General features: G+C 35.5%; 1 protein-coding gene across 1 annotated transcript in view; it reads left to right on the plus strand.

Annotated features, from left to right (window-relative positions):
- Window positions 1–25,671, plus strand: part of LOC128553183 (uncharacterized) — a gene marked incomplete at its 3' end in the record, with an annotated part of 48,839 nt that extends 23,168 nt beyond the window's left edge. Inside the window, 8 exon segments of the mRNA XM_053534301.1 lie at window positions 13,082–13,141; window positions 13,954–14,596; window positions 15,929–16,207; window positions 18,012–18,275; window positions 18,804–19,082; window positions 19,841–20,394; window positions 21,089–21,265; window positions 25,555–25,671. Coding sequence (XP_053390276.1) covers window positions 13,082–13,141; window positions 13,954–14,596; window positions 15,929–16,207; window positions 18,012–18,275; window positions 18,804–19,082; window positions 19,841–20,394; window positions 21,089–21,265; window positions 25,555–25,671 — 2,373 coding nt within the window.
- Between the last annotated feature and the right edge of the window lie 283 nt (window positions 25,672–25,954).

Here is a 25,954-nt window from a genome sequence, read left to right on the forward strand (position 1 = left end):
TAAAGGTATGTTTATGTATATACGCAGGTCCATATAATCGTGCACTTACATATTTACGCGTACACGTATAAAAATTACACGCGGACGTACTGATTTATGAGTGCACGTATAAATATATACACGTGCATGTGTGCAAGAGTGCACATACACGCGTGCACGCATTTTTAATACGTGCTCACATAATTTGAAATATGCGCGAACGCAAAGCAGACTTTCGACCCAAATGGTATATACCATTGATAACTAACACGACTAAGCACTGTTGAAAGCGGGAGTAAATTATTTTTCAAAAGGAATATGTGACAACACTTGTGAGTTAACTTGTGCTATAACTAGTCTGAATACATTGGACTGCGCATGCGTGTCTTAAGTTCCTGTATGGAAATACATTTATACAAAGCAAACAGTTGAAAACATTTGTATTTACGGTAAATGCCACAGTTGCCTATATGTATTATAGGGAAATATGTTCCTACGGACAGAATTTCTTTAAACTTCGGGTACTGACTGAGAATCAAGTTTAAAACGGAAATATGTATTAAAATCATAGGTACCCTGGCTTGATCATGAATTATCTGCCCTTGAAAATCAGAAAATACTAAAAAAATCCATTTTTCAAGCTTAGGGCAGATGATGTAAGATCAAGGCAAGAGAACTGTGTATTTTAATTTTTGTTTCTGTTTCAGACTGCATTTGCAGTCAGTATACAAAGTTAAAAGAAATTCGGTCCATTGGAAAGACCAGGACTTTGCGTTATCATTTTGTCATGTTCATAGTTAATTAAGAACATTTGCAACAGTCTTTATATTAACATGGGGAAACTTTTTCTTACAGAAAGAATTTCTTCTTTAAACTTTTTTTACTGATAGAGAATCAAATCAAAAACAAAAATACGAAATACAACAAACCATAGGAACCCATCCTTGGTCATGAATTATCTGCCCTTGAGAGTCGGAAAATACTGAAAAAAATCTACTTTCAAGGGCAGATAATTCAAGATCAAGCCTGGGTACATTTTGTTGTACCTATGATCTTTGATACATATTTCCGTTTTAAACTTGATTCTCAGTCAGTACACAAAGTTTAAAGAAATTCTGCCCGTAGGAACATTTTTCCCTATATACATATAGGCACCTGTGGCATTTACCTTAATATCTCTGCTTTGCTTTCGAACTTTACTGCCCAAAACACACGCATTAGTCAAGTTGTATATCTACGTTGCTTACTTCAAGCTGAAGGTGCCTTGTATATGACTTCTACTTGACGTCAAATTGTGACGAAGCCTGAACGATTCAACCAAAATCGACACCTGTATGAGAGTGGATCAAACTTACGTGGGATTATATTGTACTTTTAAAACCTATAAAGAAAATTCAGGAACTTCAGTATGGCAGAATATTGAAATAATATCTAAAACGTTTTAAGTTAATACCGGTATATTAATTGTTTATTAATATATTTTAATTGCATGAAATATTAACTGCAATTATTACAAAATAGCACCGAACCAGCGCAAAACAAACTTAATTTATTGCTTTTTGACACGTGTAAATATCTCAAACGTAGGTATCATACTTTAAAATATTGGTAAAAATGTCGTCACCGGAATTGACGAAAACTCGCGCGGAATTTTGTAAATTTATAGGCATTGAAAAATGATCATTGAAACTTATATAAATGCACGTGTCGGCAGATATCTTGTTTCTAAATCAAGAGATTTTCCAACGGACTGGTATTGGTTGCAGGCTATCGTTGGCTCTGGAAATATATCATCTAGGAGTTTGTAAGACGAGCTGCCACAAATTCAGAGCCACGACACCAGAGAATATCATTTAACCATAATATTTCAACTATACTGGTATACACAACTAGGCTTGGTAGGCTTTTGTGCCATGCTAATTTTCAAATGCTAAAATGTCGTGCGCAGGAGACAGGATGTCGCGCGCACGAGATAAGATGTCGTGCGCTCGAGATAAGATGTTGTATGCACGAGATAATATGTCGTGCGCTCGAGATAAGATGCCGTGCGCAAGAGATAATATGTTGTGCACACGAGATAATATGTCATGCGCTCGAGATAAGATGTCGTGTGCTCGAGATAAGTTATCGTGCGGACGAGATAATATGTTGTGCACACGAGATAAAATGTCGTGCACTCGAGATAAGATGCCACGCGCACGAGAAAAGATATCGAGAGCACTAGATAAGGTGTCGTGCGCTCGAGATAATTTAATATTAAACAAAATAAATGCATGTCCTTAATATACCACCATAAGAACGCACGCATTGCGTTTTAATTTACTGAATAAGTTTAGGATTAGGTTTAACCTAGATTTTTTGTGTGCATTCAATGCATGTGTACGCTTAATGTTGGAGAATTAATCCCTTCTAATAACACTCGAACAACACTTTCGTAGACACTCTTGTAAATAAGGTTAATGAATGTGACAGATGCATATGGAGAGACAAGTAATAAAGTCATTTACTACCATAAAATAACATTTTAAAGACATGTCGAAAAAGGCATACACAGAAGGCCATGAGCCTATCTCATTAAACTGGCTCCCGTCCCTATGTTTGTTCTTATTTACATATATCAGTTTTCTTCATTACGAGGGAAGTAACTCCAGAGGGTTGTTTCTACATTGACATTCTTTATTGCCCCTGGCTCCAAACATAGGGACTGGTGAAAGTTGGCTACCAGTGTCTCACAAATTTGTGAGACAAATTCCTAATAATTTCTTTCAGTGACAATCGGCTGCTATTACTCTGACGTGTTACCTAAGGGTTTCATGTGCTAACCATCATTTAATGAGCCGCAGCTAATTTACCGATTTATGGCCTGCCCTCAGCTTGTATTGGCTTATCAGACAACAGGAATGTGCTTTTACATATTTTTTAGTGGAGTTGTGATCTTATAATGAAGAATTAGATAATTTTAAACTTCACTTTTAATGGTGAAATGGCTGAAGCTATACTTAAAAGTTTAAAATATGAACAAATAAGACAAGAGCATGTTGTAAAAGAATGTGTAAAAGGACATTATGTTTTATTCTCTTGACCAACTGGCAGTGGCAAAAGCTTAACTTTTGAAACTGCTCCATTTGCATTTGTTTTTTCTCCATTATAGCAGCACACAATGTACCATTATTGCTGAGACACATCTTGCATTGGCCAAAGTATGGCCCGTTTTGGACTTAGAAAGTCCTGGTTAAAGTTTTGTGTGCAAGTTCCCATCTCCAAAACTAATGATTGTATGTATTGAATTGAAACTTCACATGCTTCTTCAGGATAATAAAACTAGGTGATAGCATCAAGTTCCATAACTCTGACATGCATTTTGGCTGAATTATGCCCCACTTCAGACTTAAAAAATCCTGGTTAAAATAAATTTTGCATGCAAGTTCCCATCTCCAAAAACGAATGCAGATGCAAGATTGAAACTCTATAGGTATTTTAAAAAATTTAATATAGGGTAATATTCTTGCTTCTGGCAAAACAATTTGTTATTTTAATAAAAGAAACATCAACTATTGGTAAACAATTATAAAATACAAAATAAAAATGTCAATATCATTTTTTCGAGGGTTCCTCAAGTAAACAGATTTAATGAGACAGAATTCTAACTTCAACACTGAAAAAATAAGGTCGAATCCTGTGTTTCTGTTTTGAATTTTGCTTACTTCATTCAACAAGAGGGCCATGATGGCCCTATATCGCTCACCTGTTATCACTGCACTTGAGGACAAGAAGGTCCTCAGAAAAAAAATCTAAGTCCAAAGGACAGGAACAACAAAGGGAAGAAATTTAACCAAAAAGAAAAAAAAAGCTTACAAGGTATAGATGTGTTAAAGTACACCTAAAAATTGGAGGTACCATCCATGTTGTAGCACAGAAAACTGGTCTCTTGTTTTCCCTATGGCCAATAATAAAAAAGTTACTAAAAATAAGCTATTTATAGTAACGTAAAAAGGAAGTAATTAAAAAAAAATATTGTAAGTGGACAAAAGAAGGATCTGCCAAATAAATCTATTGACATAAATGAAATTTCAGATCAGTATCTTCAGTAGTTATGGAGATATAACAATTTTAATTTGAAATAAAGGGAGGTAATTTGACATAAAATCAGTCCATAGTTATTTACCCTGATTGTCTCAGTCCAACTAATAACAATAATGAAATTTCAAATAAGTCCTGTAAGAACTTACTGATATAAATCCATTTTGATTCCAATCAGGGGAGGTAATCAGATATAAAATAACTCTGGAACCTAAGATTGGATGTGATTTGTCATGGAATCCAAGATTTATTGTTGTTGAAGATATTTTGGAAGTTTGTTTCAAATAAAAGCATAAATGAAGTCTCTATATCGCTGCAAAAGCCAAAATAGCCAATTTTGGACCTTTAAGGGGCCATAACTCTGGAACCCATGATGGAATCTGGCCAGTTGAAGAAAAGAAGCAAGAACTTGTGGTGATACAAGTTGTGTGCAAGTTTGGTTAAAATCAAATCATAAATGAAGCAGCTATTGTGCAGACAAGGTCAAAATAGCTAATTTTGGCCCTTTCAGGGGCAATAACTCTGGAACCCATTAAGGGATCTGGCCAGTTCAAGAAAGGAACCGTGATCTTATGGTGATACAAGTTTTTGGCAAGTTTGGGAAAAATAAAATCATAAATGAAGCTGCTATTGTGCAGACAAGGTCAAAATATCTAATTCTGGCCCTTTCAGGGGCCATCACTCTGGAACCCATGATGGAATCTGGCCAGTTCAAGAAAAGAACCGAGATCTTATGGTGATACAAGTTGTGTGCAAGTTTGGTTAAAATCAAATATTAAATGAAGCTGCTATTGTGCAGACAAGGTCAAAATAGCTAATTCTGTCCCTTTCAGGGGCCATAACTCTGGAACCCATAATGGGATCTGGCCAGTTCAAGAAAGGAACCGTGATCTTATGGTGATACAAGTTTTTTGCAAGTTTGGGAAAAATAAAATCATAAATGAAACCACTATCGTGCAGACAAGAAATTGTTGACGGACGTACGGACGGACGGACTGACGATGGACGACGGGTGATCACAAAAGCTCACCTTGTCACTATGTGACAGGTGAGCTAAAAATAACCTTGGGACAGACGTAAAACCTACCTAAATTTCTTCCACGATATGTAATCTAGAGAGTGAAAGCAAAATAGAGAACTTTTACCGCATGTAACGCAATATTTTTAAAGATGTGTAACTCTGCCCCTTCTGTTTAAGTAGTAAATTCACTTTGAACAGCTTGAAATCGCTTATCAAATTAATTTTTTCTCTCCATTTTTGTACAATACATCAATTATATGTCTTGAAAGAAGTAAAAACTTACTACAAAAAAGGAAAATAAGGGGAAAAAATTCGGTCCCAGTAGGGCTTGAACCCACACCCACCTAAGAATTGCAGTAAAAGTAGATTTATGGTAGAAATTAAATACTCTTCAAAACGGAGGTAGAATTGCAGTAAAAGTAGGTTTATGGTAGAAATTGAATACTCTTCAAAAAGGAGGTACTCTATTACGCTTCTAATCCCTTAAGAATAACGCCCAAACACACAGACCAAAAAAAAATATTATTAACAATATTTATAATTTAAACGCTTTATAATACACAGTTCATCACAGAACTGATTTCACAGTTCATCACAGAACTGATTTAAAGCTTTGTGTAAAATTTCATTAACCTTAGAACTTTAAACTATGAACTCCTTTAAAAGTGAAAATAATCTACTGACTTGGTGTCATCTAGAACTGGCCTCACTGACGACAAAAACAGATTTCAAGGCGCTAAGCACTTTTAAGCTCACCAGCACCTTTTTTTCTTTGTTTAATAAAAAAATCATTTAAAATACAAACTTTTCTCCAGTGAAACAATATTATTACCCAACAGTCGGTCAGTTATGTACCAGTACAAGTCTGTTTTTTCATTAAAGAAGTGCTTTCTTTTCTGTTTTCTTTCATTTCTCCACATAAAAATACATTTTGAACTTTTTTATGTACAGGTTAATTTTACCATAACAGTAAACACTTTCTGCAGCTGGTGTTTCCTTATTTAACATTTAATAAAATCTAAAAATTCATAAAAAAGATCTTGAGTTTATGTCACCTCCAAATAATTATCCACATACAATATTTCACACTTACATTTACTAGTAAACTGTTGAATCATGGATGGTCTCAAGATCATACTCTTCTAGAAAATAACAATTGATATTTTCTCAAATGACCCTTATCAAATTGGTAATTAAGGAGAACTTGTCATTACATTGGATAGTTAATTACTTTACAATTGATAGGGTTCTCAGTAGTTAACAGTTCACAGGGTTAATCTAGGGTTACATTGGCAAACTTTCACCAGGCTGTATGGTTCAGCCATCAGATAAAATTGTGCTATTTTAGAGGCTTAAAATTTTCTAATAAAATGTTTCCTGTATTTATATAAAAAATAACCATGCAGCCAGGGAGCCAGGCTACTATCTCATAAAAGAAGGTAATTATTAGTTTAAACATATTTATTTCGTAATGTACATTTAAGAATGACAACTGACATGACTACACACAATAGGAAAAGGATTGGAACGATAGAATTAACTAAAATAGTTCCTCTCCTTACAGATAAATTACATACAATAATGGCAGGCATTAAAGTCGAGTGACTTATCAGGCCGAACATACTTGGCATACTAACTGTTGTCAAATCGCCTTGATGCTATAATGAAGCGATGTACAGCGTCAAATATCAACTTGTTTTGTTGCAAGCTTAAGTTATCATCGCCGTAGAGAAGATTCTTGAGCGTGATGTCCGCTAGAGGTCTTATGCTGTCAAAGAGTTCTATTCTGATATCGGAGAAGTTGGGACAAAGGCATAGGTAATAGTATGTAGTTTCAATGGCACCACATGCGCAGAGAGGCGAATGAATAATGTTTTTTGAGAATAAATCTTGGTTGAGACCGCTACAGTCAGTTCTAAGACGAGTATGAAGAACCTGTGCTCGCCGGGCACCATAATTAACAGTGAGTTGGGTTTGGGTTTATTAGTGTTTAGGTAGGACTTGAAGGAGTCTAAATGTCTGATCTCTTTGGCCTCGTTGGGTAGAGCATTCCAGCTGTCAATTGCAGAGGGGAGAAAGGAATTAATGTATTGGACAGTTCTACCACGGATATTGAGAAGATCGGCATCATTTCTCAGCCTCATTTGTGTAGCCTGACCTACCGTATCCGGAACAAGGGACCACAAGTAGTCAGGAACAAGTCCATTTACCATCTTAAAGAAAAGAACAAGTTTATGTTTGTGTCGCCTTTCCCACAGGGGCCTCCCATCCAGTTTCTTGCTGTAAGTTACGAATTGAGCATAGTTTGGTGCAACCAGTAACAATACGGGCAGCCTCGTTTTGAATTTTCTCCAGATCATCTTTTTCGTATTGGCTACAGTTGTCCCAAACTACATCTGCATATTCCATTATTGGGCGAATGAACGAAAGGTAAATGACTTCGAGTGATTTTCTATCTAAAAGGTATCTCAATCGTTTCATGATGTTGATTCTGGTCCAGGCCTTAGCTTTGATCAAATCAATCTGTTGATGCCATTTGCAATCATTGGAAATCACTACCCCGAGATGTTTGTGACTGTCGACGGAGGGGATTGTAGAATTGGTCATGCTGATGGAGGGATGAAAGGGTTTCATCCTTTTACGAGAGATGACAAGAGATTCTGATTTTGCTGGATTAAAATTGACAAGACATGTGTCGGCCCATTCCGTAATCCTGTTTACGTCAGATTGTAGCTGAGTAGCGGTCGCAAGAGGGGATTCTACGATCATAAACAGACTGGTGTCGTCTGCGAAAAGGTTTATATTAGATTCGATATCAGTGACACTGTCATTGATATATACAAGGAAACCTAAGGGACCAATAGTGGACCCTTGAGGGACACCGGCTTGTATTTTAGCGATGCTTGAGGACGCTCTAGGAATAACGACCCGTTGACACCTGTTAGAAAGATAGTTGGAGAACCAACGCAGTAGATTTCCACGGATACCCGCGCGCTCAAGCTTGTAGAGAAGACCGCGATGCCAAACCTTATCAAAAGCCTTGCTAATATCAAAAAAATATAACCCTGACTTCTAGTCCTTTATCGAGAGCACTGCAAAATGTATTGTAGAGATAGGCCAATTGATTCGCAGTAGAGTCACCTGGCATGAAACCAGATTGGCAACAAGTAAAGAAATTAGTGTCATGGAAGAAATTAAACAGATGTTTGAATATGATTTTTTCGAAGACTTTCTCAATAGTATCAAGAAGTGAAATGGGGCGATAGTTGGATGGTAAAGATGGGTCACCTTTTTTAAATATGGCACACACATTCGACAGTTTCCACACTGAGGGCATTGTCGAAGAGCTCAAAGAGGCATTGAAGAGATCGCAGAGGGGGGTGGAAAGCTGATCACAAGCTTCGACAAGAACTCGGTTGCTAATTCCGTCAGGACCAGACGCTTTGGCTACATCTAAGCACTTGATAGCATCGATAACTTCCGAGGGGTGTATTATAATTGAGTCCAGAATCTGTTCAGGCTCTTCAGTTGGTATAACTGGCAGCTGGCTGTTTGAGTCATCGATTTGGGATTGTTGGGCAAAGAATTGGTTCAGAACGTTGGCCTTTTCCTGGTCGTCAAAAACTAACTGGCCTGAGACTGGGTCATAAAGAGGTGGTATTGATGAGGGCATAGAAGGAGATATGAAAGATTTAAGAATTCTCCACCAATCACGAGATGAAAGATTACTAGTCTTTAGTTTTGAGGCAAGAGATTCGTAGTATAAGTTTTTGTGAAGACGTATGAGACCTACAACACCATTGCGGAGTTCTCGAAATTTTGTCCAATGGGCGTTTGAGTTTGAAAATTTAGCCTTTCGGTAAGCGCGTTTCCTCTGTCTAATTTTACGTTTGATGTCCATATTCATCCAGGGAGGTTCTCGGGGGTTGATAGAAATTTTCTTATTCGGGATACACTGGTGAGATATGTCAACAATAGCGGACGTGACATTGGAAGCATACACGTTTACATCATCGTTTTTCAGACCGTTCCAATCAGCTTCTGCAATTTTCCGTCTCAACAGGTCGAAATCGGCGTCCTTGTATCTCCAAATATGTCGCTGGAGATTTTGTGAAGTAGGTTTACGGAACTTGAACAATCCATAGATCGGGCAGTGGTATCGAACATTTTGTTGAAGGAAAGGGTCGCCGACACCCGAAAGAATTAGTGAAGACTTGTTAGAAACAAAGAGAAGATCAATGATAGTAGAAGAGTGTTCTGTGAAATTTGTCGGTTCTTCAATGCACTGATTCAGTCCGAACTCTTGACACAGCGAGTCAATTTTCCTATAACTACTATCGACCTGTGTGTTCAGATTAAAATCGCCTGTAATAATAATATCTCTAATTCCTGTATCAACAGCAAGTCCAATAGAGTTTTCAATGAGAGTAAGGTAGTTGACATTTGAGTTCGGTGGACGATAAAATATGCCAATTAATGCCTTTTTAGTGTTACACAGTCTCAGTTCCAACCAGATGCATTCAACATTGAGAATCTCTAGGTCCTGTCTTCTGAAGAAGTTTATATGATCTTTTACATATGCTATTACCCCGCCGTGGCTGTCGCCAAGACGGTCTTTACGAACTGGCTTGTGAAAACCTGGGAACAGTATTTCGTCAGTGGAAATAGAGTCATTTAACCAGGTTTCAGAAAAGGTCAATACATCAAAAGAGCTCAGGTCAGCTGCTAGTAGGTCAACCTTATGTTGCAGGCTTTGGACGTTATAATGGATTACCGATAGATGATTTGGCACTTTGAGAATTTCCATGAGCGAATCATCGCTAGAATTGGTTTCGGAAGATGAAGCTATTGATGTTGGTCCCGGATTTGGATGAACGTCCCCAGCAACTACTAAGAGCAAATAAATCCACGTGGTAAATGTAATAGTGAAAATACAAACACCTGCTGTAATGCTAAATTGCGTATTTGATCGGAATTTTTTTCCCGTGGTCAGGAGCCGATGTGGAAATCTGATGAGTAGCGCTGCATTACATGAGACAAGAATATTGGATTTTGTAGAGCATAAGTACTGAATGTTGCAAAAGTTTGCAAAAATTAGAAGTGAGCTGAGAAGAAGCGAAAACTTTGAGCAAGGGCGATAACATGGCATGACAAGGGTTATGTACGATTTACAAGGGACTACGAAATACCTACTAAGTACAGGAGAAACCGATAACCCGATGTCATGCCGAATGAACAAGCTACGGGTTTTGTGGTTGTATGCTGGCGTCCGAAAAGTCGTCTAACTTCACTATCCCCCGATAGTATGCAAGCAAGAAAAGAAAAAGTAATAAAGATGAGAAGCATTTGTGCTACAAGCGTAGGCGTGGGGCAGTGTTGCCGAAGGTAAAAAATACTTTCACGCTTAAGTAGTTAATTCGCGAATGATATTTTAGTTCAGTAAAAACATAATTACAAGCGCACATCACGTGCTAATATGTATAATTTTGTTGAACTTGATGAGCCATCTGTATTATATAAACTAAATACGAAAGTGCATCTAATCAAAGAGTAGAAACAGGAACAATGTTATTGCATATCGGCTAGTGTATAGTAAACAAGCGCGTAGAAGGCAATTATTGAAAACAGGCTTGGTTCCAGGGCCGGTTCAGAGTGCCCGTGCCCACCCACTCCCCTCAGTCGGCTGAGAGGTGAACTGTACTCGTACTCATCAAAGTTGCACTCAAAATGCGCACAGTTCATATCTTTATTTCAAAACTTTTTAGGACGGAAGTTGGGGGTACCTCTTCCCGTATAAACTCCACTCTATGCACCTTGTCGATGATAAGCTGGTACCATTAATCAAATATTTCTGGATCCGGGCCTGGAAAGCACCCTAGGTAGAAAATGAGTCTTCTTGCACGTTTCAATGTTAGACGTGCTGTACTACATCGCGTTCATTTTGTATCGATTCTTCCATGAGTGATACTTCTGTAACTGCACAACGATAATCGATAAATACATGTATATCTTAATGTATAATCATAAAAAAGCAAATTGTATTCTTTCTTTTAATGTTTCCAACTACCCTTTACATAAATACACTATTAGACTATTTCATTATCTGGAATGTCAAACAGCAAACTTTGAAAGTACAGTGACAGTAGGCAGTACCATGCGGACATTTCGGCGTGCAAATTTAAAATCGCAGCTGAATTATTAAAACCATGTAAAACAAAAATATATAATCGTAGCGGGTAATTTGCAAAACTAAAAATAAGGTTGAATTGTTGTCATAACAGTGTCAATAACATAAAATAATTATAACATATTTATTTCAATTTGTATTCATTTTGCATATTTACTACGGCAGGAATACGTTTGAAACTCAGTTTGACTTTTAACATTACAAATGTACCACTGATTCCAATTTATACAACTAAAAAGTAAAAATAACGGCGTAGAGATTATATAAAGATCGGATATATGCCACTCTGTTCTTCATTTATATACGCTGGCAAGCACTCCAGGAAAATACAATTGGGATCATGTATATGTTTATTTAACAGGAAACGTATAAAACTATATTTAAATTTTCGTGTGACAAGTCCTGCTTTAAATAAGATAATAATTTCGTGAAATCGTCAACAAATGTAGAAATTCTCCATATACAGTAACTCCTAAAGAAAGTTTGTATCTTTTAGCGTCAACGGTTTGTAGCTTTTAGCGAGCCTAAAAATGTTGTATCGTTTAGCGTTAGTTTTGTATCTTATAGCGAGACTCGATTTTGTATCATTTAGCGTTGGTTGTATCATTTGGCGTCAGTTTTGTATCATTTAACGTCAGTTGTATCATATAGCGAAGTTGTATCATTTAGCGTTTCCACACCCCCACATTGAACGTACGCAGGCACTGCATGTACTCTATTAAACCTATGTTAAAGCTAACGCTAACCTTTAGTCACAATATTGTACATGCAACAGAGGCGATTTAATGCTGGCGCTAAGTTTTGACCATTCCTAAAAAGTACCTAATACCTTATCGAGAATTGGTGTTAGCCTCTGTATTGTGTTCATACGGCTATTCCATGTGGCGTATGGTCCCCAGTTAAAATAATGGAAGCCACTCTCTTACCTCATTAGGGAAAAACATACCATGTATAAGTATATTGTAAATGAAATTAATTTCTTACTAAATGCAATTTTTGTGGTACTAGGCCACATTTATAATAAAGGTATGCCGAGTGCTATCTAGATGTTATTGTTTGGACAGTCACCTTGAGCTGGTGTAATAATTCAAACTTAACCAGCGTTTAGTCTTAGGGATATAGCAACATCCGTTAGCCCGAGGCATGTCCTGTATCTAGAGTGATTAAAATGTTTGGTGCATTAACTTGGTGGAAGATAAAAGTTTATACTTTGAGTAGTCTGCGTGTGCTTGTAAGTGCCACAGAACATAATGATGCTTCCGTGCATTTTCGACGTCGGCTTGTTTTGAACAAGTGCTTCTTTGGGGGATACCTGTTTTCTATTAGTTGATCTTTTTTATTGTTTTCTGTAGACCATTATTTAATGAATTTTTGTTTTCCAGTATTGTAATTAAGAGATATGCATAATATCACACGATATTATTTTTATCTAACGAATTCATATCTGACCCCTAGGAAAACCTTTATGTCATATATTAAAAGTTGTAACTACGTTTCTTTTTGTTACTTAGTGTAATTTTTTATTTTTTTAATTTTTCTACACAATGTGAAAACATTTGATAGAGGTTAAAAGAGTTTGCAATATGTTACGAAAACATCATATTTCCTCAATGCTACAGCATTCATAAAGTATTTTATTTTCATACCATTCGATGAAAATTAAAAAGTAAATCTGACGAAAAACTTAAATGTCCCCTAAATATTAGTAAAATGTGTCACCTGCCGCTGATAGATATGCATCTTTAACCAGACAATTGTTTTTATATAGAGAGAAGAATACCTATAATGTCAATATTCTATCATATATGTTACAGGTCACGACACTGTATGATGAAACTTCTGATGGTAGCTTACTGAAGAAAAAGACGGCAATGGTAAATTTTTTTATCCGTGTCTCTTTTTGTTTTATTCCGGTTCAATTTAGATTTTTGTAACCTCAAAGAAAGTTTTTCAAATAAAACACAGAAAACATAATGGGGGAGAATATTAAAATTAGTTATAATATAATAATATTAAAGTTCTACTGGGTTTTATTACGAAATTAGCTTGAGAAATGAATAAAATTATCCGATAATATAACTTATTTATGAACTATAGTGGTTGGATATACATGTAGGTATAATTTTGATGTGAAATTCGACATCCAGTAATTTGCAGTCAAAATAGTGGTCTGTTCTTGACAGTTTGTCTCTCGACACAGATAAATTCACACTTATTATAGGTAAATGGGAAGAGAAATTCGTGCTTTACAAGCAGCTTTTGTAGTTGTGGTCTTTATTCGGAGATGATTTTTAACACAGTTTTGACAATTTGATAACTCATTAAATAGAGTTCAGTCCCCAACAATAAAACAATTTAAACCTAGGTTCCGTACGTGCGTCTGTCAGAGAAAATGTAGCATTCAGGAACCAAAACCCTTTCGCCAGTCGTTACAGAATTAATCGTATTATTTATTTCCCCGTCTTTGGAGCATACATCGAAATAAAATGGAGAGAATTCTTTACACTGATAAGCTCCTCTTACTTATATGCATATGATTTGTTTTTACAAATGATTTGCTCTTGTTTTGGCACTTTTTACGCAAGCTCTTTGCTTCGGTCGGATATTGCAATGTCCAGCATGGCTTTTATTTCAATATTGAGGCTGTAGTAACGAAATTGCAGTCATTTCCACGAATTTCTTACAGAGCGAAGAGGATATAACAAGAGGCCATGAACTTTATTTGAGACATCTTTTACTATTGGAACAAGCTGCTCCTGAATCTTTAAAGGCCATTATAGAAAGAGAAGTCAGTAAACGCGGTAAAAGCCTAGCTTATCTATTAGCTGAGCGCAAAGACACATTCAACAAGTATCACAATGCAGAATTTCGTCAGTTGTTTAAAGGTGAAGAGGTCAATACAGACATTGATTCTTTGGACATACTCGTGCTTTGTACTATAGTACTGGTCTTATTTGAATCACATTTAGCTACTGTTGAGCTTGAAGCAATAAAAGTCATAAAAGACCAAAGGAATGACTTAGAAAATGATGCCCACTCTGCTTCAATCAACTACAAAACATTTGAGGAAAAATGGGTTCCGTTACATTTGGCATTGCTAGAGCTTATCAAGGGTATCCATGACAAGAAAAGAACATTTGAATGCACTCGAATGATTCATTCATTTAAATCAGAACATATTAGAGTTCGTTTAGATCTAATACAAAGAATAAAACAGACAAATGATGTCAAACTGCATCTTCAGATGGTCATGCAAGACAAAGTAGCTCCAAACATACATGGCGATACGGACGAAACTTGCGACAAAGACGAAGAAAACGAGGCAGATGGTTGGTGCTTTAATCCAAATTTGTTGAAATTATGGCCATGCCTCTATTAGTATTTCTTCAGCGGCGAATCTTCTAAAGCAAACATGATTTCTTCTAGAATCTGTTCAAGTAGAAAACACAAACATTTCTCCACAAGTATCAATTATGATTATAATAATATGTCATTGGTTGCATATGTAGACGGGAATATGCGGTTCGAGGGTAGATGTTTTAGGCTTTTAGCCCTAACGAGGCTCTGCCGAGTTACCGCAAACCAATTACCCGAGAGCTGGATATTCTCATTTGCATGTACAATCAGTGGCAGATTACTTTTATCACATACCGCGTTTTACCAAATTTTAGAATAAAAAGCCAAACGAAATATTTTATTTGTGGTACTCTTTCTTACGGTTTCCTAATTTAACGTCCTTAAACAGACATATTGACGTTTCAGTGACGCACAGCAACACAGTTTCGATTTAGTTTTATCGTTGGTAACGTAACGTTATGCCACCCCCACCCCCAACCCCCCAAAAAATAATTTAATTTAAACTGAGAAATATATTTTAATAGACTTAAGGTATATGTCTTTTATCGCATTTTACATAAACAATATACAATCTTTGCATAGGTCTTTTATTGTCGCATTATTATGAGAGTCATTTGGTATGGGATGCCAGATGGGTGGTCATGGGTAAAATGGAAGAAAACGTCAGTTCGATGCGCAAGAAAGTGACGTCTAGAATTCTCAAGAAAATACAAGTCCCTAAAGAATCTGTACTAATAATATCTGTCATGTGTTTACAAATCGGACCGAAATATCCGTCCAGAGGGCACGTGTGCACTGGGCGGTAACTGGACTTGCCGAATAACGTTTCGTGCACGGTGTGACACCGGACTGGCGTTTTCGGTGCTTATACCCATGCCATCAAAACCCATCTTGCAGCCCCATGCCAGATAACTCTCGTGCTGTGCACCTTGATAGTTTCTCTCCGTTCATTATATGATATTGCTCGATTCAAAATACGTTATTTTGCGGTAAGAACATACCGTTGCGCTACAAACGATAAAACTAAAGTGTAACTTTGTTATTGTGCGTCAATGAAACGTCATAATGTCACTTCTACTTACGGAGTTTAATTTCCCGCGCGTTGTGTACTTACTCTACTATATGAAAGAGTGCTACAAAGAAAGTATTTCTATTTGCTCAATTGATATTTAGCACCGAAGACCCGAACAAAAATGCGATTTCATTGCTAAGAGATACAAATCATAGACAATAGTTCCATATGACATTTATCTTGTTGTATAATAGATACCGTTTAGATATTACGTGTAATTCATTGAAAACAGGAAAAACTATATTGATAGACAAGGCTTTACATGTAGCAACAGTGAAGGAAGATGTCAGAGAGAATATGGATATTGTTCTGATTTGTACGGTTAGTCTACCCACGAATAAAGTTGTCTGGCGACATAACGGCAGAGATATTAAACAACACACTAGACATCATGTATCGGTGCAGGAACTAGAACACAAACTGACCATCAGGAATGCCAAGTTTGAAGATAATGGTGAATATACAGTTGACTTCAGAGATGTCGCATCAAGTACAACATTGGCCTTAAAAGGTAACTATACCGCCAGAATATGGATATTGTTTTATCGCTAAAAGTGACGGTAAGTATATAAGTATGTAAGAAATCAAACAATCAACGAATCCTGTCTTCTTTCTACCATCGTATTAAGGACTGACTCAATTAATGTTTTCGAAAATGAAACGGTACCGTGATACCCTCCTATTGTTAAAATACACAGGAAAAAAAATTATACTTGTTCCTGGACTGAACGACAAATATTCTGTTCGGACGAACTTATTTGATCCGCAATAGGAATAAGCACCAAGAATCGGAACATATTTCCTAGCTATGTAATAACACCAAATCGTATAGATTGCATAATGAATGTTTATGAGTGATATACTCGGCAAACTATACAATACTACCATTAATTTACAGCAAACAATGCAACTGTGTATTTAAAGTGTATCACAAGATTATTTCTTAAAGAAAAATTGCTATTCGTGTTGAATGGAAACGTCGCCAAGTCTTTTTTGATATATTGCCATTCATCACCGACTTTATTAAACGGGTCCATATTACGTCAGGAGCATTGTTTAAAACTTCTTTTTGCTTTTGAGGACAACGGAGTATTTGATAACTTGTTCTCAGTCCAATAAGCAATTGGAAAACTGAGAACCAGCTACCCTGTCGCATTTAGCAAAAGAAAATTCGTCTAAATGAGTGTCGTTTGCTGTGAATTTTTAGCCGCGGTATATGACCTGTTCTAACTGTTTATCAGGCTAGCTCTGTGAAAAATATAGGAATGCCGCTTTTTGCAGAAAATCATCGGAATCAAAATATAAATTCCTGTCACAAATTGCTATTATAGTAATTGTTATTGTTTTTATTAATTTGCCCAAAAGTGCATTTACCTTTAATACGGATACTGATCAGAATAAGGTGATTGTCTCAGATCTTTCACTCTCTGTTGTGTTGAACAGTAGCACACTGAATTGCCACTGACGGGCCTTTTACAAAAATCTTACTTTGTTGTTTTATTAACATACACGTATAAGCATTGGCCAGATTGGAGTAGGTACATGAAACATTCATTGTCAACATAATGGAACCTGACTGTTCTAAATACCTGTATCTGTTTTGCTTATCTAAATACTCATATATGGTTAAAATATATGGATGTGTTATAACTAAATATTCTTTTCTTCAGTACTCAATACGTAGCCATACATGCGATAAATCTGATACAAGGAACGGTATGCAATACTGGGTTTAAAGATGGCACATCCGCATACCAATAATGAGACAGTCTGTAGGCTTTGCCTGTGATTTGCAACCGATTTAGTATCTATGGATTCTCGCTTTAGTTTCACCTTACACAGTCCACCGACCAGCGGTTTGTCAAGTCTTTATGACAACCAGTATATAAGATTAGAATAACGTTCAGATCCTATATAGAACAATGAAAACATAACAGAGTTATATTAGTTATATTAGTTAATATTAGTAGCATCTCCTAGATCTCTCGGATTTTTCACACTAAGTAACATTATAAACTAGAAAACAAAACAATTCAGTTTTTCTATGGTCAAAATGTTACATGTGTTTAAGCAGTTTCTCTAGCCAAATTCCTGTTAAACACAACAATAAAATAATCATACTGAAATTCTTATGATTTACAAAACTATATAAGAAATACAAACACTTATTTACGCTCTAACAAAAAAATGATATAGTGAATATTTTAAAGAGTTTAATGATTCGTTTTCGGGAGTATGCAGATTTAAAACACACGTGTACTGAGAACTGAATAACATAATACATTATAAAATTATGATTATATTTTGTATTTCAGACAATCCAGTATTTACAGAAATGCTTCAGGACAGATGTGTCTTTCTCGGCGAACCAGCAATTCTAACGTGCCGACTCAATGCTTCTGAGAAAGCAGTCACGTGGCGACATGATTACAAACCAGTAGAAGAAACAGACACCGTAATTTTAGTTAACAAAGAATGCGCCCACTGGCTAGCAATTTCAAATGCAAAGTTGGCAGATGCAGGGCATTATTCTTGTACATGTGGTGACTCTTCAACATCCGCATTCCTGAAAATTTCAGGTAAAAGTTTCTGATTGTGTAAGGAAAGTGCATGTGTGTCTTGTTAATTGATTGTTAGTTGAGAGATATTCGCTCTTTTAGGTCATATAAGTCCTTGCAGTACTTTGCTCTAACACTGCAACAGTACTATAATAACCGGCTACCTTTTATTTCTATAAAATTTAGGAATGCACTTTTTGGTTTTATCTGCTACTATATATCTACTTCTTGTAGTTTTAAATCCTTCTTCAAACAAAAGTGCGGCAAGACATTGTGAATAAAATGTATAATTATCCTGCAAAATAGACAACTGTTGTTAAAGCCTTGTTCATATTTGTAAAATGTAGCAATGTTCATAATGAAAATAAGCATATATATTTCTTGTTTGTTAAAAAGCAATGGAACACTCAAACATATCTAGAGTTTCATGTTATATCAAACGCGATGACGTAAAAGACGTAAAAATGATCATTCCGTCATACCTATATTATCATTATAATTTCATTTTTGTTTGACGTATGTTAGTATAAATTGCAATATACTACGCAGATAAACCATTGAAAATAACCAAGAGTCTGCATGTAGCTACAGCAGAAGCAGATGTCAGAGAGAATATGGATGTTGTTTTAATGTGCGAGGTCAACCGACACACAAATAACGTTGTCTGGCGACATAACAGCCAAGTGATTAAACCATGTAATAGACGAGTTGTTTCCGTAGATGACTTAGAACACAAACTGTCAGTCCGGAATGCAAAGTTTCAAGATGAGGGTGATTACACAGTTGACTTTGCTGATAACACATCAAGTGTACAATTGACAATTAAAGGTAATCATAATGATATACTTATCGTGAAACAGGTATTTTCTCAGATGTTAATATCATTGTGTTATGTAAATGTGTACAGTTGATAAATTTCAATCGTCTATTAACTACATGTACTTGTTAATTGCATATAGTCGTAAATGGAAATACCATATTATTGTAATATATAGAAAATATGAGCTAGTATGTTTCAAAACTAAATATTGATAATCACCGATTGCTCATACTGTCGGCGGTATCCATCATGGCACCGTGACAAATATGTTCTGCTGTCACGTTTTGATACATGTATAGTGTTTTCTGTATGACATTCCTAACCTGGATAATCAAACGTTTCCTCCATTTCTCAATATTCTCTGCGGAGGGTTGAGCCTTGAGCTAATTTTGCAGCTCTTTAAGTTAGCAAATGGCATCTTGACATGAAAAATGGGGATTATATATGCATTTGAAATCGAAAGTAGGATGTATTTTACGCGATTCGTTACTCGCCATAACATTCCATTTAGGTCATAAAAATAATGACATTGTACCGTCAAAAAACCCGATATTTCCTTCTTCTTTCAATATGAAACCTGTATAAAACTTTAGCACCTAAAGAATCTAATTACACTAAGTTTATTAAACTGCTATTGTAACAGTTCAATTAATTTGAATCTACCTTGTTGACAAGGCACAAGATTGTTTTCAAATAATGTCTCAGTTAAACTAAAAACATCATACTTCCTCTCCCTTAGTACTCATATTCTTAATTTATCTTTCAGGCAACCTTAATTTTTCGCACAAAAAACAACTAACAGAAGAACTGTATAGAAACTGGATCAGAGGTGCACTTGGTCTGAAATATTTGAAAATTGGTCTAGAGAGGTTTTCCGATACTACTGTAAATAAACATCACTGTGAAATGGTGGCACGGCTTCCGACCTCTGCAAACATCTGTACAAACTGTACAGAAGAATTGCTTCTCCCATCGCACGCAAAGAAGAATTGTCCAAATAAATCAAAGTGTCTTTGTTCGAAGAGCCCAAAGAAGAGGAAAATTTGTCCTAGTGGAGGATTTTGTAGTACATTCCATGATCAAATACTTTATGATCATCGATTCAACGATCCATTACTAAAAAACACGGACATACAAAAGTGGAGCAGTGATCCTTGGAGCATTGCTACATGTTATATCGGTACTACTGGCTACAAAGGCAAAACGTCAGCGAAAGATGTTGACTGTGCAGGATTGCTGAGCATATTCATCAACAACACCTTCTTCCACAGAAGTCTCGGTGACGTCGAAATAAATGGTGAAACAGATTTATTTAAACAGGTTAATGTAAATTAATATGTACTATAATTCGAAATATAACTGTTAATATGGTGTTCTAAATTGAAACATGTCATGGCGTGACATCGCATGACATTACATCTTAATATACATATTACTCAGCTGAATATGCATTTTGTTTACTTGGTTGTGTTCTATGTTTCCAAATAATCTTCCTAAAGATTTATTTACCAATCCCAACAGCACCCTAAAAGTGGAGGAGGCAGTAAAACACCACCCGCAATTTGATTCAGTATTGTTCTTTTTTCCGATCATTTGGGATTATAGAGTCCATTCAATCTATGGTTGCGGTAAAGCAAGGGGGCTAGAGGGTTGTTGCATTTTTCATTACCTCGCATAAATAGACTCTATAAAACCGAGTTTGTTTTTATTTCGCTTGATTGCACTGCATCTTCCAAAACAACAATCCGTATGGAAATGTGAGAACATGTACAAGTGTATGTAACGGTAAAAGGTATTTGTATTTTGTATTATAATTATAGCTCGTGAATCGGACTGATTCATATTGATGTATATCATTTCAATATATCTTCCCGTGTATTCCAAAAGAGTATTTTTGACGATCCTACACTGACATAAAATGTCAAATACACATTATTACGACGCAATCAATAGTTTCGAAATATTAATGTCAATTATGAATCCATTCATCTGTCTGCAACTAATATTGTTGTAGGCGAGGGAAGCACGTAATGATATTCTTCACAATGCGAACTATGAGCTGTCTGAAGGTCAACTCCGTGATTATATAGACTTGTTCATAAATGCACTTGAGATCAGAGACCTAAGTAATGGAAGAACCCCATTGTCCGATCAACGAGATGTTCAAGAGGCAATTAAAAACTTGAATGAGGTAAGTTTACCAGAAAGCAGTTTTTGTCGAGCCCGCTTGCGGAAGCGAAGACATAGTCATCCAAATGGCTGTTCGGTGTATGTGCGTGCGTGTGTGCATCCGTGCGTGCGTCCCTCCGTGCGTCCGTCCGGATTTGTTTGTCCGGACCATAACTTTGACATGCATGGAGCAGTCTTGGTTATATTTGGCTTGAATGTTAACCTCAGTAAGACGGAGTGTCGTGCGCAAACCCCAGGTTCCTATCTTAAAGGTCAAGGTCACATTTAGAGGTCAAATTTCAAATTCAATTCTTTGTCAGGAGCATTTCTTCTTCATGCATGGAGGGATTTTGATGTAACTTGGCAATATTGTTTACCATCATAAAGCAGAGTGTCATGCGCAAGAACCACGTCCTTAGATATATGGTCAATGTCACACTTAGAGGTCAAAGGATACAAGAATAATAACTTTGTCTGGAGAATTTTCTTCTTCATGCATGGGAGGATTTTGATGTAACTTGGCCCAATCGTTCACCATCATGAGCCGAAGTGTCATGCGCAAGAACCTAGAATTACTTCCCTTTGTTTTTACTTTAAATAGCTTATATTTTGACTATTTTATTACTGGAAGTAGGGAAAAATAAAGACCACTTTTCTGTAGTACAACATGCATGTTACGTCCAATTTCGAGGTGTATTTTGACCTATTTCTACTGGTAAGGATTTTTGTGTGGACTTAAATAGTTGTTTTTTTAAGATTTACTTCCCTTTGTTGTTATTATAAATAACTTATATTGTAACTTTTTGCAATCTTTTTTTCTATTTGGCATAAATGTTTGCATCAATGAGACAGAGTGTCGTGTGCAACTCGCAGTCCTTTTGACAGCTGGTGGGCTCGACATGTATCCCGTGGGCATCTAGTTAATAGAAACATGACCTTTATTTCATATAGGTCTGTGGTATCGAAGGTTAATAGTCCGTATAAGTTTAACAAACCACTTGTGAAAGTGTAAATAAAGCAAATAATGTGAGTTAGTTTGGAAAAGGTTTGTTATATTCAGCAACAAATTTATCCATTACACAGTTATCTTTATAAATCAGAGGTGGTAGACGAATTAAGGTATGCGAGATAAATTCCGACCTAATGACGAAAACCTATTTTTTACCAGTAAAGAAAGAACTTACTGTTGGTAGTAAACATTTTATTGGTTGATTTTCAGACCATATATAACAGTAGTTTAGCCGCGAGCTCTAATATTTTGAACCAGTTATCCGCATTATGATCTATACAGTTCAAAATGATTGATGAAATTACGGTTAATAAATGAACAGAATGTCAAACTTAGCAGTGTATCCTATCGCATCGTAATATTATATTAACCACAGGGAGGTTTAAAATATCTGACATTTTACTTTATATAGTGCTAGATGATACCTGAATGAATGTATTTTTTATTTGATGCACGTGAAGACAAGCGATTGATAAAAATGTTGTTGCACGACTAAATATAATATTACTGAGATGATACATTGACTTTGCTGTATAACTGACCTTGTGTTTTCTGCTTATTATCTGCAAACGTGTATGTAAATGATGATTTATTTGAAAGTTCTGCTGGTCGCTATCAACATAACGACGTTTTTCTGAACACAAAGACTGTACTAGCTTTCAATCTTTGTTCTTGTTTTCATTTGGTGTTGGAGATACAAAATGATTAATAGTTTGACAACCCAAAGCTCCAGCTATGATTGTATGCGCACCAAACAAAAATGCAAAAAGGACTTGATTCAATATATTTTCATTTTAAACGGAATCGGAATTGTCTTTTTGCAATGCTATAGTGTAATACACGTTTGTTTTTGTGTAAACCCTAGGGAAGATCGAAGACATAAAAACATGACGCGAAGACTAAATGTATTGTTTTCATCGGCGTTGAAGTTACGATTTCAGTTCAATTATTAATTACTAGTCTGTTGTTCTTGGAAACGGTTAACATGTTTTAAATATCCTTAACCGGGGCGCAAATCAACAACACTACAAAAGCATGTATTTTAAACTATCATTTTATTTCTCGGTATTAGAAACATGACATTTAACATATTTTTGCATAACGCTTAATAATTCGGTGCTTCAAAAATTGTAATTTTGCAAATGAGTTATTTTGTGAAATACTGAAATTTATCAGTGAAATAAAATTGATATTTTCATTAATTCAAACAATCATCTTTATTTTTATTGGTACGGAACTACACTTGAATGCGGAAGAATATCAATTATAAATAATAGAGAATTCCTTGCAAAATATACATTGTACTTCAGTAAAGATATAGATGTCTAGAAATACTGAGATGATCATAAATATATACATTCTGTCATGATAATAAGATGTAAAGGAAATCAGGAAACATAATAGAACTATTTACAGTATTTCTACAAAGATATCATGATGCGATGCACGTGACGTTGTGCGGACAACTGGATATAATTTTGTTAAAACCATTAAAAATACATAAAACAAATCGTGAACTCGTGAACACCATAATTTACAATATTGCATTATAGTGGTCACTCGGTGAAATATATTTCGATCTTACACTAAAACAAACAAATATCCTCTATTCATTTTGCGGATGAGTACGAAGGTATTGACCTGCAATCAAGATTTATATGAAATAGAGAAATAAAGCGAGAAAAAGCCTCCAGAAGAGACAGCGAGGAATCTTGTTTAGACACAGGCCTTTCTGGCCAACTTAGCCTAGCTCTTTGCGAATAGACAGTCTGATTCTTTAACGTGCCCGGTGTATAGCACAGATACACGCGGAGCCGTTTTTTCTTGGAAGAACCAGTACTGTCCCCAAAGTAAGGTGGGAGACTCTCAAAAGCAACTCTGAAATTTCAAGTGCTTTTTAAATCCCGGACATCTGGATTGACAATCAAGCGTGTTAGCACTAGAACCACCGCGCTGTATTAACAGAACTTGAATCGCTTTATTAAAACGCGATTTTTTTCTCCTGTTATACATACCCGGATTTAGTAAAGAAAGGTAATTTTTATGCAAGAATAATATATTGTGTCCTTCATGGAAGTTTTACCGGACGCAAACTTCTAAATACATGATGCAAAAATATATAATGGATTATAAGTATAAACATCTTACAAAAAGGTAACCACTAAATGTGCATTAATTATAAAGGTTTCAGGTATGGAATATATATGAGTAGTTCGATTTACTTACTGTAAGACTATCATGAAGTAAACCGAATTACGTTTGCCTATCAGTAGGACCGATTATTACGTAAGCAAGACACGCTTAACAAAAAGAACTTTTGTAACATTTCTATATCCAATTAAATTTATTAAGGTTATATTACTCTAAATATCAGATGTTTTGTGATAGTACCGCTCAAGCATATCCAAAATTATCCGCTATTTGACATTAGTATTACTGTACAAAGATAGTGAATACCTTTATCTCTATATAGCATGAATTTGTAAGAGCATAATATTTACAATAAGATAATAATTATTAACTTGGATATCAAATCGGTTATTGTAGTCGTTAGCGAAACTAATACCAAAAGGAGATTACTCATCTGTATAGTTCACTTTATAATTATTTTCAGCGGAATTGAGCAACACGCTTTAACTTTATTATTTGAAATTTTTACGTCCGCATGATTTTGCAGTTATTTCTTAGAAAATATATTCCATAAGCATTGCTAATACATGTCTGTGTTCTTTTATACCATCAAGGGATCTTCCAAGATATCCATTTTAAGACAAATCGGCACAATATGATTTAGTCATATGGCGACTTTTCCAACTTTTGATGATGGAGGAAAACTCAAGATTCCCATTCGGTCATTGTCTAAGGCATGTGCGGTCACCTGCAAGCACATTAATTTCTATTTATCAAATCGCACATGCGCGAGTTTTAAACTATACTTTCATAAACCGGGTCTCTTAATAAGGAATACACAAAATCTAAATGAAAAAAATATAAAAAATATTACAATATTACTACATCTTGTATAAAACATATATAATGCTGATACAGATGGCCATATTTTTAAGTTTTGACATCTGGGAATATGGTGCATGTAAACTTTGACTTCATTTTATTCCAAGTACGGTTTGGAGGGCGTAAAACATAGGACCGTGACCAAATAACAAATTTAGTCGTTATTTTCTCGTTTTCAATAAAACAAGATGCCTCAACATGCTTTCTGCATGGTCCTGTATCATATACGAGGGACAGTTTTATAATATGTAAACTATGAGATCTGTTTCTTTCTTGTTGTTTTTATACAGTTAAGGGACAAGCAGATCGAAGTACACGTTTCCGAAGATCTTAAAAAGGAGATAAGAGAACTACATGAGCATGCCATGAGTGAATTAGCGGATAATGTTCAAGAAGCAATAAAACAGGTACGCATAGAAAATAAGGCTTCGTTAAATTATATTTTAGATTAGAGCCATGAAGAAATATAATTATGGAGAGAATTTTCATTTATGCTAACTTTGTTAAATAATGAAAATAAAAACATCAATGTTAAGACATTTATATTTGACTTAATCATTATACAAAAGGTTTATTTGTTAAGATGATTACCTAATGAAAGATCTTAATACTTTAAACACGTTTCCTTCTATTTTAAACTGAAAATCTTTTTAAATATTGTATCACATGTTTAGATATACTTAGTTGCAT

This window comes from Mercenaria mercenaria, unplaced genomic scaffold (assembly GCF_021730395.1).
Source record: "Mercenaria mercenaria strain notata unplaced genomic scaffold, MADL_Memer_1 contig_3566, whole genome shotgun sequence".
NCBI classification, from domain to species: domain Eukaryota; kingdom Metazoa; phylum Mollusca; class Bivalvia; order Venerida; family Veneridae; genus Mercenaria; species Mercenaria mercenaria.